Source organism: Sminthopsis crassicaudata, chromosome 2, assembly GCF_048593235.1.
Source record: "Sminthopsis crassicaudata isolate SCR6 chromosome 2, ASM4859323v1, whole genome shotgun sequence".
Lineage (NCBI taxonomy): Eukaryota > Metazoa > Chordata > Mammalia > Dasyuromorphia > Dasyuridae > Sminthopsis > Sminthopsis crassicaudata.
In genome coordinates, this window is record NC_133618.1 from 435,956,817 (window position 1) to 435,971,939 (window position 15,123).

At 39.1% G+C, this 15,123-nt stretch overlaps 1 protein-coding gene across 4 annotated transcripts in view; it reads right to left on the reverse strand.

Annotated features, from left to right (window-relative positions):
* RASGEF1C (RasGEF domain family member 1C) overlaps positions 1-15,123 on the reverse strand; it is a 187,719-nt gene that overhangs the window by 37,871 nt on the left and 134,725 nt on the right. For 3 of the 4 annotated variants that reach the window (XM_074292327.1, XM_074292324.1, XM_074292325.1), the window contains one exon: positions 3-218. The exons of the other annotated variant lie outside the window; for it this stretch is intronic. In XM_074292327.1, the coding sequence (XP_074148428.1) occupies positions 3-218 (216 nt within the window). The remainder of the gene's footprint in view (positions 1-2; positions 219-15,123) is intronic. 4 annotated transcript variants of the gene reach the window in all.

The window sequence follows — 15,123 nt, forward strand, 5'->3', positions numbered from 1 at the left end:
ACCAGTTCTACATGGGTCAGTTGCTGAGCTAGAGTGTAAGGATCACTGCAGACGCTCAGGATCTCTCGCTGAATTGAGGGGGGAGGCTTCGTCTTAAAAGAGACAAGCTTGTCTGAGACGGTAGGATTGATTTTGACTAGACCTTCCTGTCCATGGCTAAGAGTGGCAAGCTTCTGATTCAGTGCCTGCAGGAGCTGATTCATCCTTTTCCAGTAAGCCTGAAGGAAGGGAAAAGAAAAAAGAAAGAGAAAGAGGGAAAAGAGAATATTAAGGAGATTGGGGGAAAAGGGAAAGGGTAGGAGGAAGAAGGGGACAGAAAGAATGAGAAAGAGAAGAGGAAGAGAAGGAAGGGTTAGGGAGGAGAAAGGGGAGAGATGAAGAAACATACTTCAGCAATCATAGGATTACAGACTGGAAGGGATTTCTGGGATGATCAGACATTTGAGACAATTTTCTAGCCCTTGAACATTTCTAATTTAGCTGAGTCTATCTTCAGCAAAATTCTGGCACAGTAAAAAACACATGATGCTTATTGTCCAAAGACCTGAGTACAAGCCCAGCCGTGCCACTTATTATATTAAAAGAGGAAACAGAAAAAATGCCTCTTGGAAATGGGTGAAAAGAATTGGTGAATTCAGAACATCCTTGAACAAATGACAGAGAGTAAAGGAGGATCCTGGAGGCAGAGGTACTTCAATTTGTGAGGTCTAAGGCTGAAGTGATATAGGATGGAGAGAATGTAGTACTAAATTGTGAGTGTCTTTGAATGTCCAGAGCCTGAGGAATTTGGTCTTTTATTCACAAGGCAATGAGGAACATTAAATGTTTTTTGAGCAGGAAAGTGAAATTTCCCAGCCTGGTCAAGTCAGTACATAGAAAAGTGACCAACATGTCCATATCCTATGATCCAGAAATGCCAGACTAAGTTCACACTCGAATGAGGTCATTGATTAGAAGAAAGTCCCCATTTATACCAAAGTATTTATAACAACAATTTTGGGGGGATAATAAGAATTGGAAACCAAGTATTGCCCATTGATTAGGAATGACTAAACAAACTGTGTTACATGAAAGGTAATGGAATTTGACTGTGCATGACAAATATGATGAATACAGAGAAGAATGCAAAGAGCTATCTTAAATGATGCAGAGTGAAGTAGGAAATGCCAAAACACACAAACATACACACTCACACTCTGATTATACCAATATAAATGGAAAAAAAAAACAAGCACACACACAAAAATCTAAGTGAATTAATTGAATATTACAAAAAACTTGCATGGCTTGAAAGAAGAGAGAAAAGACATCTAACACTTCAATCCTTTGCATAGGTGGGAAGTCCATGAATGCAGACTTTTCTATGTATTACTTTGCTGATTACTATTGTTGGTTTCCAAAAGCACTTCTTTTTCTTTTCTTTGAAAAAATTATTTGTTATATGGGATAGCTCTCTGAAAAGGGAAGAGGAAGATACACTGGAGAAAATTATGGTGAAATGAAATCAAGAGAACAATAACTTTTTTTTAGCAATAGCAATAAGGCAGGGAAAGAAAACTACAAGCAAGGTGCTATGGGGGTCTCAGAGGAAGAATATTTCTTTGAGCTGAGAGGATCAGGAAGGAATTTAATAGCCCAGACTGAGAATTTCAGTCAGCACTTCATAACAAGCCATATTCATACCAGCACAGAGACACAACCAGAACAAGGTACTTTGAAGGTTTTACCCATGATTGTTGAAATGAATGTAGGCTAAATGGATCCTCCCTCCCAGTAGTGACCACTGCCCTCAGGCCTTGCCTTGTCTCATAATCCTCTGCTAAATAATGCCATGTGCTATCCTTCTCCTAGAACCCATTTTGCCTACCAGTTCCCACAAGGGCATGGACCAGAGTCTTTGGGGAATAGGCCACTTCATCTCTGTCCTTTTTATCACTGTGGCTGTGCCACCCTCACCCACCTCCTTTCCCCTTCCTAACCAAATCTGCTCCATGAACAATAATTTCCTGGTGATGACTTTATACCAAAGATAGTGTTGTGCATTGGTTAGTTTGACAGAACTATTTATCTCCTTTTTAAAAAATTGATTAGGAACAGCTGTCTGGAAGGCTGAGTGGGGAGGGATACAGTGGGAAATGTGGGCAATGTAAAACAAAAAATATCAATAACATTTTTTGATAACTTTTGGGACATAGTTCCAGATTGCTCTCCAGAATGGTTGGATTCGTTCACAACTCCACCAACAATGCATCAGTGTCCCAGTTTTCCCACAGCCCCTCCAACATTCATCGTTATTTGTTCCTGTCATCTTAGCCAATCTGACAGGTGTGTAATGATACCTCAGAGTTGTCTTAATTTGCATTTCTCTGATCAATAGTGATTTGGAACACTCTTTCATATGAGTGGAAATAGTTTTAATTTCATCATCTGAAAATTGTCTGTTCATATCCTTTGACCATTTATCAATTGGAGAATGGCTTGATTTCTTATAAATTAAAGTCAATTCTCTGTATATTTTGGAGATGAGGCCTTTATCAGAACCTTTGAATGAAAAAATGTTTTCCCAGTTTATATCAATAACATTTTTTTAAAGGAGGTCAGCTAACGGGCCTGGGAAAGGCCAATGATGCTCCTCCTCACCTGTGATGAAGGCACGAGAGCTGCTTTGAGTCCTGACTTCATCCTGCTCTATAGGGCTTGCTCCCTCCACCACTTTCTAGAGAGATGATGTTTTTCACAGATGAGCACACTGCTGAGAGGGAACTGCTTAAATTGGCACTGTTTTAATTACAGTAAACGCAAATGACTGTAAATCTTACACACACACACACACACACACACACACACACACACACACACACACACACTATAGCGGCTTAACAACACCCACCAAGTCGCTTTAATTATCTTTCCGGCTCTCTAAAGAAGGGAATGGAGCCCTGCCTATAATTACTCGGAATTCCGTAAGAGGCAGCTGTGGCTGGTGGAGAATTCCAAAGAAGCAGCCCTTGGAGCAGGGAGGAGGCGGAGGAAGGGAGATCAGCTCGCTCTTCCTGCACTGTCACATTTCTCAGGCTGCTCTCTCTCTTCTCCCTCAAGGTCTGGGGGAGAAATAGTGTGTCTGTGTGTTCCGGGTCTCCTGCTGATTCTGCCTTCTGTCAAAGGTTCCCAGCTCCCAGCTAAGCCACAGTGGTCCCTGGGATGTCCTTCATCTTGAAGCTTGAATCCCACAGGCACAGGCGGCTAGGCCAGCGGGGTTTCAGAAGCACTGAAGACTGGCAGCCACTCTGAAAATAGCATCTCACAGCAAATGTGCTTATGGCCTCATGGGACTGGCTACGACAGGCTCAAACTGCACCTGAGCTCACTGCAGTACTGAGCTGAGACTTAGGCTGAGAATCTTAGAACTGGAAACTTAGAGAGTTCCTTTTTACATAGGAAGAAACTAAGACCTAATCAACGAGCATTTATTTAGCACTTACTATATGCCTGGTAAATGGATAAAGTACCAGGCCTAGAATCAAAAAGATTTGAGTTCGTATGTGACTTCAGACAATGAATGGCGGTATGATCCTGGGCAAATCACTTAACTCTTATTTGCCTCATCTGTAAAATGGGGACATAATAGAGAAGGAAATAGCAAGCCACTCCAATATCTTTACCAAGAAAATACAATGGACAAATTGATGGGATCACAAAAAGTCGTACGTAACTGAATGACTAAACAACAAATGTGCTAGGCAAATTCCCAGAGAGAAGAACTCATACAATGCATTTCTTAGAACCTGGGTTTTTCTGACTCCCAGTCTAGGCTCTATAAGTGACCTTATTTATATTGCTTGCAAGTAAGGGTTGGGGATCACTGAGAGCAGATATAGAAGCTAAATTTCTTTCCTCTCCAAATCACCTTCCACACAGCTGCTAAAACGATTTTCCTAAAGTATGGGTCTGATCATGTCACTGCCCTGCTTAGTAAACTCCACTCCTTCTAGTATGAAAAAAGATAATTATTTTTGCTTGGCCTCTGGAGCCTTTCACATTTTCTAGTCTGCTTAAATATTTGTCTGGAAAAGGGCTCATAGGACACTTAAGACTTCTTTCATAGGGACACAAGACCATATTTCTCCAAAAAGTTGACCATTGAAGATATGGAAGAAGCTACGTATAAGGACTGGAAGTCATCTGAAGAGAGTGTGGTACCCCCTCATTATTGACATCATGCATCAGAACACAGAGCATTCTTGGACTACCCACCATGTCAACCAAGGCCAGTTCTACGGTTCCCTCTCCTGCCCTCTTCCTCTTCACCATCACTTGAATTCCAAGAGACCACGAGCTCTGGGCTGATAATGTTGTGTATAAATACAAAGTCAATCACTTGCAAATCTCCCAAAAGGCTCTTCCATAGACAGATTCTGCCCCAAACAGTCCACGTCATATCTGGCCCGCTAATAGTGAACATAAAATGTCTTCTAAACCCAATTGTTTCAATTTTGTAAAGACAAACAATTTTGAAAGATTTAGGAACTCTGATAAATATAATGATCAACCAGAATTCCAGAAAACTCATGCTTCTCACCTCCTGACAGAGAGGTGATAGTCTGAGGGTGTAGACTGAAGCATTTATTTTTTGGAAGTGACTAATGTGGGAATTTGTTTTGCTTGATTATACAAGATTTGTAATGGGTTTTTCTTCTTGCTCTATTAATGGGAGTGGGGTTGAGGGGAGGAGAAAAGTAAAAGGCAGAGAATTAAAAAAGAAAATAAAATTGAATTTTAAAATTCAGCCTAGCTATAAGCCTTATGAAACCTGATGCCCACACCAGGAGAAAGGTCAGTATACCACATATTTTCATTTTTCTCTTTGTGCTTATCTGTTTTCCTGGTAAGGTTTGATAAGCAGTATTTCTTCTGAACTACAGCAGCTCAGCATAGAATGTTTCTATCTCAAAATGTTACATGGTCACAGGGGACTCTTTGAAGGCCATACACGGGGCATAACATCTGCTGGTAGGACCAGTCTTGTAAAGTACATGCCTCGGCTTTGAACCTGGTGGGCAAGCAAGTAGGACTGATGCAAACATGCAGATTTGTCTCTGTCCCGGGTCAAGGTCCTGTCCCTGGAGTATAAGATGATAGAGCCTTTCAGGTGGCTTGCTTCCTCTCTTGTGCTGGACCTCTCACCCGCCAGGGCCACCCACTTACCCTGACATTTTTTCTACTTTTGTTGCCTCCCCTATCACATTACTATCAGTTGAAGCCCCCGGTTTCTCACTAGTTTTTCAACTGCATATTCCTGATCCTTTAGGTAAAGAAAGAGTCACCTTTTCATAGTGTCACCTTCAATGTGACAGACAGATGAACCAGAGCACTACCATTTCAGATGCTATAATTTGTCATCAACATGGCAGGTTGCCCTATGGTCTCTGGCAGCATTCATTACAACAGTATAACTCCCGTAGCCATTTAGAACATGCCCTTTCACATGAACTTTATATTCTCTTCTCAGGTTTTTTCCTTTAATCATCCTGAATATATCACTATTCCCATGGTCAGTGACTACCTGGATGAATGACTAACAATGCTTTGTAGGGGAGACCAAAGCAACGTGTATATAAAATTGATCATCATCCCATCCCTAGAATGCTTTTTGGCATAGGAGGCTAGGTCTGGCTATGTTTCTATACATAACCCATCAACTAATTTACTTTCTCTGAAACTGGCAGAGAGAATGATAAACCCTTTCCCTGTTTCTCAGGTGGTAGACTCCGGGACACATCTACTAGCTACAATGACTCTCTACCCTGAGTTCTGTCAGACAAGACTTGTTTGGACCCCAGGTCACATCCATCCCATCCATGCCTAGTCATGTAAATTTGAATAAAAGCAATATTTAATCCAGGACTCACCCAAGGGATGGGGTTTTCTCTAAGTATCTGGTAGGGTCATGGCAACTAGGTGGAACAGAGGTTAAAAACTGGACATGGAGCCACGAAGAGCCCGAGTTCAAATCTAACTGCAGACACTTACCAGCAATATGACTCTGGGCATCAGTTCCCTCATCTAGAAAATGTGGATAATGATAACATCCAAGAGTTGGTGTGAAGACAAAATGAGATAATATTTACTTCTGTAATATTTCTGTAAACTTTAAAGTTTATATCAATGCTATTGTTGTTACTAATTTCTCAGGCCCCTTTGACTGATCTTCATCATAGTCATGAGCTAACCCTGTCATCCCAGTGGTCAGTTCTTTCAGGCATCCTCCTTTAAAGTGGCTTCTGGGTCCCTCAGTGTTCTGGTCATCATCTTTTAAATGTGTTCCATGGACTTCCCAAATTATGGTGTCTAAGATTATCTTTTATTTTTAATTTTCATTGATCTCTTTTGTTTTTCTATCATCCTAATTTCTAAACAAATCCTTCTGGACTCTTATCCAGAGAGCCATTTCTTATAACAAAAAATAAAAATGAGAGGGGAGAAAAGTTTAGCAAAAACCAATCAACACATCAGCCAAGTCTGAATGTATGCAATGTTCCACACATCCCCCCAACACACACACCCATCTCTGCAAAAATGGGGAGGAGGTGCATTTTTTCCTTTTTTCTTCAGCGCCAAGCTTGAGCAATAAAGCAGACTCTCTTTTAAAGAGTCTCTTTTCCTTTTTACTTTTCTCATATCACTCCTCTTCCTTCCACCCCTTTCTCCTCCGTCACCCCTGTTTCACATGATGAAACCTTTACTCTTTACCAAAGCCAATTTTTCTATTCATTAAAGTGATCCCACTCTATCCCATTTCCACCAACAGATTGCCCTATCTAACATCTCCTCTCTCAAGCCTTTCTTCAATCTCTCTCAGTACCTACTCCCTAGTATAATCTCTCTAATACCTACAAAGATATCCACGTCTTCCCTATGCTTAAAAACCTTTCACTTGATCCTTCCATCCATGTTAATTCTTGTCCTATATCTCCGGATTGTAAGGGGCTGAGAAGAGAATAAGAGAAGACAAAATGAAGGCACCTTGGGCAGCTAGGATAGCATGGTGAATAGAGGATTGGCCTTGGAACCAAGGGGGTGTGAGTTCAAATCCAGCCTCAGACACTTGATAATTATGAACTGTATAACCCTGGACAAGTCCTTAACTCCTATTGCCACTCAAAAAGAATAAAAATTAGTTAAGCATGGCCTACAGCAGCATTTGCTTGTGGATTTGTATTTGTTTACTTATTATAGATTGGCTTATAATTAAAAGCTTGATATAATAAACATTTTATCTCTGGGGGGAAAAGTGGGGGTACTTATTGTAGAAGGGCTTCTCAAGAAATTTAGCCACAAAGGGCAGAAGAGAAGTCTTCTGTATAACTTCCATTATAAGGAATTATTCAGGCTCTGCTTGAATATCTCCAGTGATGGCGAATTGATGACAACTTTTGTGCACTTTTAATTGTCAAGAAGTATTCCCTTAGGGGCAGCTGGGTGGTGCAGTGGATAGCGCACCAGCCCTGAAGTCAGGAGGACCCAAGTTCAAATCTAGTCTCAGACACTTAACACTTCCTAGCTGTGTGACCCTGGGCAAGTCACTTAACCTCAATTGCCTCAGGGGGAAAAAAAAAGTATTCCCTTAGTAAAGGACCCACATGTACAAAATGTTTGTAGCAGCACTTTTTGTAGTAGCAAGAAACCTGGAAATAGCTGAATAAGTTACACTACGTGAAGGTAATGGAATATTATTTTTCTATAAGAAATGAAGAGGCTGATATAAGAAAGGCCTGGAGAGACTTACATGAACTGATGCTGAGGGAAGTGGGCAGAACCAAGAGAACATTATACACAGTGACAAAATTTCATGATGATCAACTGTGATGATCTTCTTAGCAATGAGGTGATTCAAGACAATTTCAATAGACTCGGGATGGAAAACGTTGTCCACATCTAAAAGAGAGAACTATGGAGAGTGAATGTGGATCAAAATAGTCTTTTCCACCTTTCTTGTGGTTTGATTTTTCTTTCTTATGGTTTTTCCCTTTTGGTTTGATTTTTCTTGCACAACATGACAAACGTGGAAATACGTTTTTTAAAATTGCACATATTTAACCTATGTCAGTTGCTTGCTGTGTTTGGGGAGAGGGAGCTAAGGAAGGGAGAGAAAAAATTTGGAACACAAAGTCTTACAAAAATAAATGCTGAAAACTATATTTATGAATTTAGAAAAATAAAATACTATTGAGAAAAAAATATTCCCTTATATTAAGCTTAAATCATTCTTTTTCTTTGGGACTTTAATTTGCTGCTTCTTATTCATTTCTCTTGGACCAACAGCCTCTTCTTCCCCAAGATAGACCTTTACTTTTTTTTTTTCCTGAGACAATTGGGGTTAAGTGACTTGCCCAGAGTCACACAGCTAGTAAATCTGAGATTAGCTTTTAACTCAGGTCTTCCTGACTCCAGGGCCAGTGCTTTATTCCGATGATAGACTTTTAAATACTTGAATCCTTTAAGTTTTTTTCTTCTCCATGTTAAGTTGCTTTCCACAATCCTCATAATATCATGGGATCATAGATGTAGGGGAAACTGAGGCACAGAAAGGTTAAGCTGCTAATTCAGGATCATACAGTTGGTATCTGAGGCAGAATTTGAGTTCAAGCTTCTCACTTTCAAATCCAAAGACCTTTATGCTATGCCATGCCGCCTTTCCCACCATTCTGGTAGTCCTCCTTTGTCCATAATCTGCACTGTCTATATTTTTACTAAAGCCTGGCACATGCTACTACACCTAATATTCTATCTTCTGGCCAGGACAGATAGCAGCTGATCTGTCAACACCCCATCCTTCCTCAGATATCATAAATTATTAATGTAGTCTAAAGTTTTTTGCTGCCACATTGCAAGGTTAATTCCCATCAAATTTGTGGTCCACTAAAAACCCTAGATTCTTTTCATATATACTGTTGTTTTCTCATACTTCCCTCTTGCCCTGTTCTAATGAAGCTTTTTATCAATGATTTGGTTGAAACTATAAATGGAGCACTTAGCAAATTTGCAGATGACACAACTTCTTTTTTTGATTAAAGCTTTTTATTTTCAAAACATATGCATAAATAATTTTCAAAATTTTCCTTTGTAAAACCTTGTGTTTCAATTTTTTTTCTCTCTCCTTTCACCCACTCCCTTCCCTAGATGGCAAGTAATCCAATACATGTTAAACATGTGCAATTCTTCTATACATAGTTCCACAGTAGGGAAAAAAATGAGAAAGAAAACAAAATGCAAGCAAACAACAACAAAAAAGGTGAAAAGAGTATATTGTGATCCCAGCTCAGTTCCCAAAGTTCTCTCTCTGGGTGCAGAGGGCTCTCTTCATCACAAGACCTTTGGAACTTGCCTGAATTACCTCACTATAGAAAAGAGACATGTCCATCAGAATTGATCATCATATAGTATTGTTGTTGAAATGTATAATGATCTCCTGGTTCTGCTCACTTCACTCAGCTTCAGTTCATATAAGTCTCTCCAGCCCTCCTTGAAATCACCCTGCTGGAATTGGAAAGACATTCAGTGTTCTTGGATAGGCCAAGCGAATATAATAAAGATGACAATACTCCCCAAACTAATCTATTTATTTAGTGCTATACCAATCAGACTCCCAAGAAACTATTTTAATGATCTAGAAAAAATAACAACAAAATTCATATGGAAGAATAAAAGGTCAAGAATTGCAAGGGAACTAATGAAAAAAAAGTCAGAGGAAGGTGGTCTAAGTGTACCTGATTTAAAGCTATATTATAAAGCAACAGTCACCAAAACCATTTGGTATTGGCTAAGAAATAGACTAGTTGATCAGTGGCATAGGCTAGGTTCACAGGGCAAGATAGTGAATAAAAATAGCAATCTAATCTTTGACAAACCCAAAGATCCCAAATTTTGGGATAAGAATTCATTATTTGACAAAAACTGCTGGGAAAACTGGAAATTAGTATGGCAGAAACTAGGCATGGACCCACATTTAACACCACATACTAAGATTAGATCAAAATGGGTCCAAGATTTAGGCATAAAGAACGAAATCATAAATAAATTGGAGGAACATGGGATGGTTTACCTCTCAGACTTGTGGAGGAGGAAGGAGTTTGTGTCCAAGGGAGAACTAGAGACCATTATTGATCACAAAATAGAACATTTTGATTACACCAAATTAAAAAGTTTCTGCACAAACAAAACTAATGCAAACAAGATTAGAAGGGAAGTAACAAATTGGGAAAAACATTTTTACAGTTAAAGGTTCTGATAAAGGCCTCATCTCCAAAATATACAGAGAATTGACTTTAATTTATAAGAAATCAAGCCATTCTCCAATTGATAAATGGTCAAAGGATATGAACAGACAATTTTCAGATGATGAAATTAAAACTATTTCCACTCATATGAAAGAGTCTTCCAAATCACTATTGATCAGAGAAATGTAAATTAAGACAACTCTGAGGTATCATTACACACCTGTCAGATTGGCTAAGATGACAGGAACAAATAATGATGAATGTTGGAGGGGCTGTGGGAAAACTGGGACACTGATGCATTGTTGGTGGAGTTGTGAAAGAATCCAACCATTCTGGAGAGCAATCTGGAATTATGCCCAAAAAGTTATCAAAATGTGCATACCCTTTGACCCAGCCATACTACTACTGGGCTTATAGCCCAAGGAACTACTAAAGAAGGGAAAGGGACCTGTATGTGCCAAAATGTTTGTGGCAGCCCTTTTCATAGTGGCTAGAAGCTGGAAGATGAATGGATGTCCATCAATTGGAGAATGGTTGTGTAAACTATGGTATATGAATGTTATGGAATATTATTGTTCTATAAGAAATGACCAACAGGAGAAATACAGAGAGGCTTGGAGAGACTTACATCAACTGATGCTAAGTGAAACGAGCAGAACCAGAAGATCATTATACACTTCAACAATGATACTGTACGAGGATGTATGCTGATGGAAGTGGATTTCTTCATAGAGAAGAGCTAATCCAATTTCAATTGATTAATGATGGACAGAACCAGCTACATCCAGAAAAGGAACACTGGGAAATGAATGTAAACTGTTATTTTTACCTTCTGAATCCAATTCTTCCTGTGCAACAAAAAATTCGGTTCTACACACATATACTGTATCTAGAATATACTGTAATATATTTAACATATATAAGACTGCTTGCCATCTGAGGGAGGGGGTTGGGGGAGGAAGGGAAAAAATCTGAATAGAAGTAAGTGCAAGGGATAATGTTGTAAAAAATTACCCATGCATATGTACTGTCAAAAAATGTTATAATTATAAAATAAAATAAAAATTAAAAAAAAAAAAAAAAGAAATCACCCTGCTGGGTTGTTTCTTACTGAACAATAATATTCCATAACATTCATATACCACAATTTATTCAGACAATCTCCAATTGATGGGCATCCACTCAGTTTCCAGGTTCTTGACACTACAAAAAGGACTGCCACAAACATTTTTGCACACATAGGGATGACACAACTTTTGGAAGGACAACTAAAACATCAAACAATAGATGATGGCTCCAAAGAGATCTTGACAAGCTAAAATGATGAACTGAATCTAATAACACAAAATTTAATAAGGATGCACACAAGGTCCTCCACGTGGGAACAATAATTCCTTGCATATCCTTCCAAGAAATGCTTTCTAGGATCCTACTGGCAGCAGCTTTTATCTGTATGTGATTCAGTAGAAATGGGTGGTGTTTATCAAGTTTCCTGAATCGAGAGAGTCTTTCTGTCATTTCTTGAATATTCAGCCTCGGAGGAAAGCATTCTCCTATCTTCTCCTCTCCTGGTTGGCTCCATTTCTTTGCTCCAGGCATTTCTTTTACTGCCCCAATGTCTGGAATGCTTCCTCCTCACTTCTGCTGGACTTTCCTGGCTTCCTTTGAGGTCCAGCAAAAATCTTACAGGAAGCCTTTCCTAACCTCTCTTAATTCTAGTGCCTTTTCTCTCTTCTTTACTTCCTATGTCTCTTGCATTTGGCTTGCTTATCCATTCTTGTTTGCTTGTTGTGTTAGATTTTGAGCTCCTCAAGGACATGCGCTATCTTTGGTCTTTTTTTTTTTTTTTTTAATCCTTTGTGCTTAGCACACAGCAGATTCTTATTAAGTATTTATTGACTGATTGATAGATAGACCACTAGATAGATAGATGATGATCCCAGAAGTCTTCAAAGCAGGGAGACACCAGCTACCACTCCTTCCTGTTTTCTCTGACCAATATTGAAGAAACTCTCCATTGTTGGTACCTGGGGACCCATGGCCATCATTCATGTTGGGAGGACTGTCACTGGGTAGGGAGGATTGTTGTTGTTCAGTCATTTATCAGTTGTGTCTGCCTCTTTGTGATTCCAGTTGGGGTTTTCTTAGCAGTGATACTGTAATGGTTTGCTATTTCCTCTTCCAGCTCATTTTACAGAGGAGAAAACTGAGGCAAATATGATTAAGTGACTTGTCCAGGGTCACATAGTTTCTGGATGGGGAGTAAGAAGTATGTAAAAAGATGATACAGCTTTTCCATAAGAAAGGAATGCCTCTTTCTCACCAGATTATTATTTAGGAAAAAAAATTCTTTGGAAGAATGGAAGGTTTATTTGGCTCTTTCTTAAGATGCTGTTTCCATCTTAGGATCTACTTCCCTTCTTTATGGGAAAAAAAGCATTACAGTATTTGTAATAGAACTCCAAACATATTCCTCCTTTTCTTTCTTGCGTCACTTTCTCCCATCCTCTAAAATTCTGTCTTTTCAGATTTATTTCTTTCTTTGAAACACCTCTCCCTATTCCAATAAGAAATATTTTATTTGCTTCAATAACCTGGAAAGAAAGAGGTATTTTTTTCTTTTGGAAATGTATTAATAGTTTTTTGGTTTGTTATCATTTTTAAAAATACTATCTTTATCCCTTCCTGGGTTGCACTATTGACTAATCTCCATATAGAATCCTCTTGACTGCTTACACAGGAAATGTCCTTTGCTCCTATAGCCTCACTTTCTGATTGGTTGGTTTCTCCCAGAACTTCCAGTTTAAGGAGATGGTCCAAGACAAAGATGTTTTCCTTCCTCTCCAGGAGCACAAGATTTTCTCTACTTTCTCACCATCCCATCTCTTATCCCTTTCTCCTTTTTCAGATTCCTTTTTATATGTTGCCTTCCCTCAGCAGAATATAAGCTTCTTGAGTTCCTATGAACTGATTTCTCAGGATAACACTGATAAATTCATGAGAATTTTAAAAAAGCATAAGATTGTAAAGGAAAGCAATTATAATGAAAATAAAAATGTGATTTCCCCACCTCTCTCATCTGAGTTAACAGAACCTCTGATAAAGGATGCCAGGTTAAGAGTCCCTGATCTGGAATAAGGGATGGAATGCAACAGATGGAGATTGAGTAGGATGGAGGAGGGGAACTCATTTTATATAAGATCTGTGAAGTCTATTCCTCCCAAACAACAGCTGAGGGCATGGGGGATGTTGTCAGCAAAGGGACAGAGACAGGAGAGACAGCAGGGGAAAACAGAGTAGTCTACTTTGCCTGGAAACATTCAGCTATTTTATGCAAAAAAGACTGATGGAGAAATCCAACTTCTCACCAACCTTCCTCACCTATTCTCTTTGCTTCTCTGCTTTCATGTTGTATAGGATTTCAGATATCATCTGGGTACATCCTTCCTCTGTGCAATCTCTAGATCTCCCCTGCTTTTTCTCATGGAGTTGTTCTCAGTTGTTACCGCAAAGAAGGCATGAATTAGGTAGCATTTTCTCTTTAATTTCGATTGCTCAGGTTTACATCAACAGAATTTCACCTTTTAGCTCTTTTTTATTCCTTATGAGAAGATATTTCTTTTGAAGTCTCTGGCTCTGTGATCCTACCAACCCTTTTTTGAACTTGAAAAAAATCAGCTCAATAACCATTCCCAGTCTTCATTATTATAAACTCAAAGATGACACGGTCACTTTCGCTCAAGATTTCTGTTCCCTTTAAGCCACTGCCTAGCTTTTCCTTATTGGTAAAAATAAAGGCTAGAGGAAGAGGTGCTCTGATTGTTCCACTAATTTTTTAGATATAGAATGACAATAGCAACAAGAAAATATTAGAAGCTTGTAGTGATTTAAGGTTTTCAAAGCAATTTATGTGTATTATCTCATTTGATTCTCTTGAGTATGTGAGACAGATGCTATTATATCCATTTTAAAGATGAGGAAATTAAGTAAGTGTGAGAGAAATGATTTGACCAAGATCATACCACTAATATGTATTTGAAGCAAGATACAACTTGGATCTTCTTGCTTCAATTGCTGGACTCTAATGGGGCAATTTGGATACTCAACTTTGGCACAATGAAACTGCTAGAAGACCCCTGCAGAGATGAAGTCCCGCCTAACTGCCATCTCATATCCTCATACCATCTCATATCTTAAGGGGCTCAGGGAATGTTTCATAATGGATTTCAATTAAAGTTACATGAGATATGTTTCTCTTCTAGACATACAAATGAAAAACAATACCATCCCTGTTTTCTGTGGCTTGCGATCAATCAGGAGGAGATAAAGAACAAATAAATACAGTGCAGGGTAGAATGTGACAAGGGCAAGGGGGAGATCCAGAAGAAGTACATTAAGAAATCTGAGGACAAAGATAGAACTTTTAAGTGATAATAGGGACAATGGGAATTTGTCAGAGTGATAAGCAACTGAGATGAGTTCCAAAGAAAAATTTCAACAGAATTGGAGAGGGAATGTGTTCCAAGATGAGAGGACAAATGGGAGAGATGGGAGAGAGGGGAGAGAAGCAACAGGAGCCTCCAACTGGTGGGCTACAGGGTGTGAGGAGGAAGAAAGAGGCAAAGATGGGGCTGAGGTTATATGTCACATCTGTTAGGTCAATCCAAATAATTTCCAGCAGTCTTATGCCATTGCAATTGAGATTAAAAGAAATGGGGGATAGTTTGAGTCATGGAAGGAGTGATGGAGATGGCACACACATGGCTTCCCTTTTTCCAAGGATGATCTGATCTGCCAAAAAAGGATTTCCTTTCCAGAGGGGAATCTGTCAGGATCACTTCTGGAA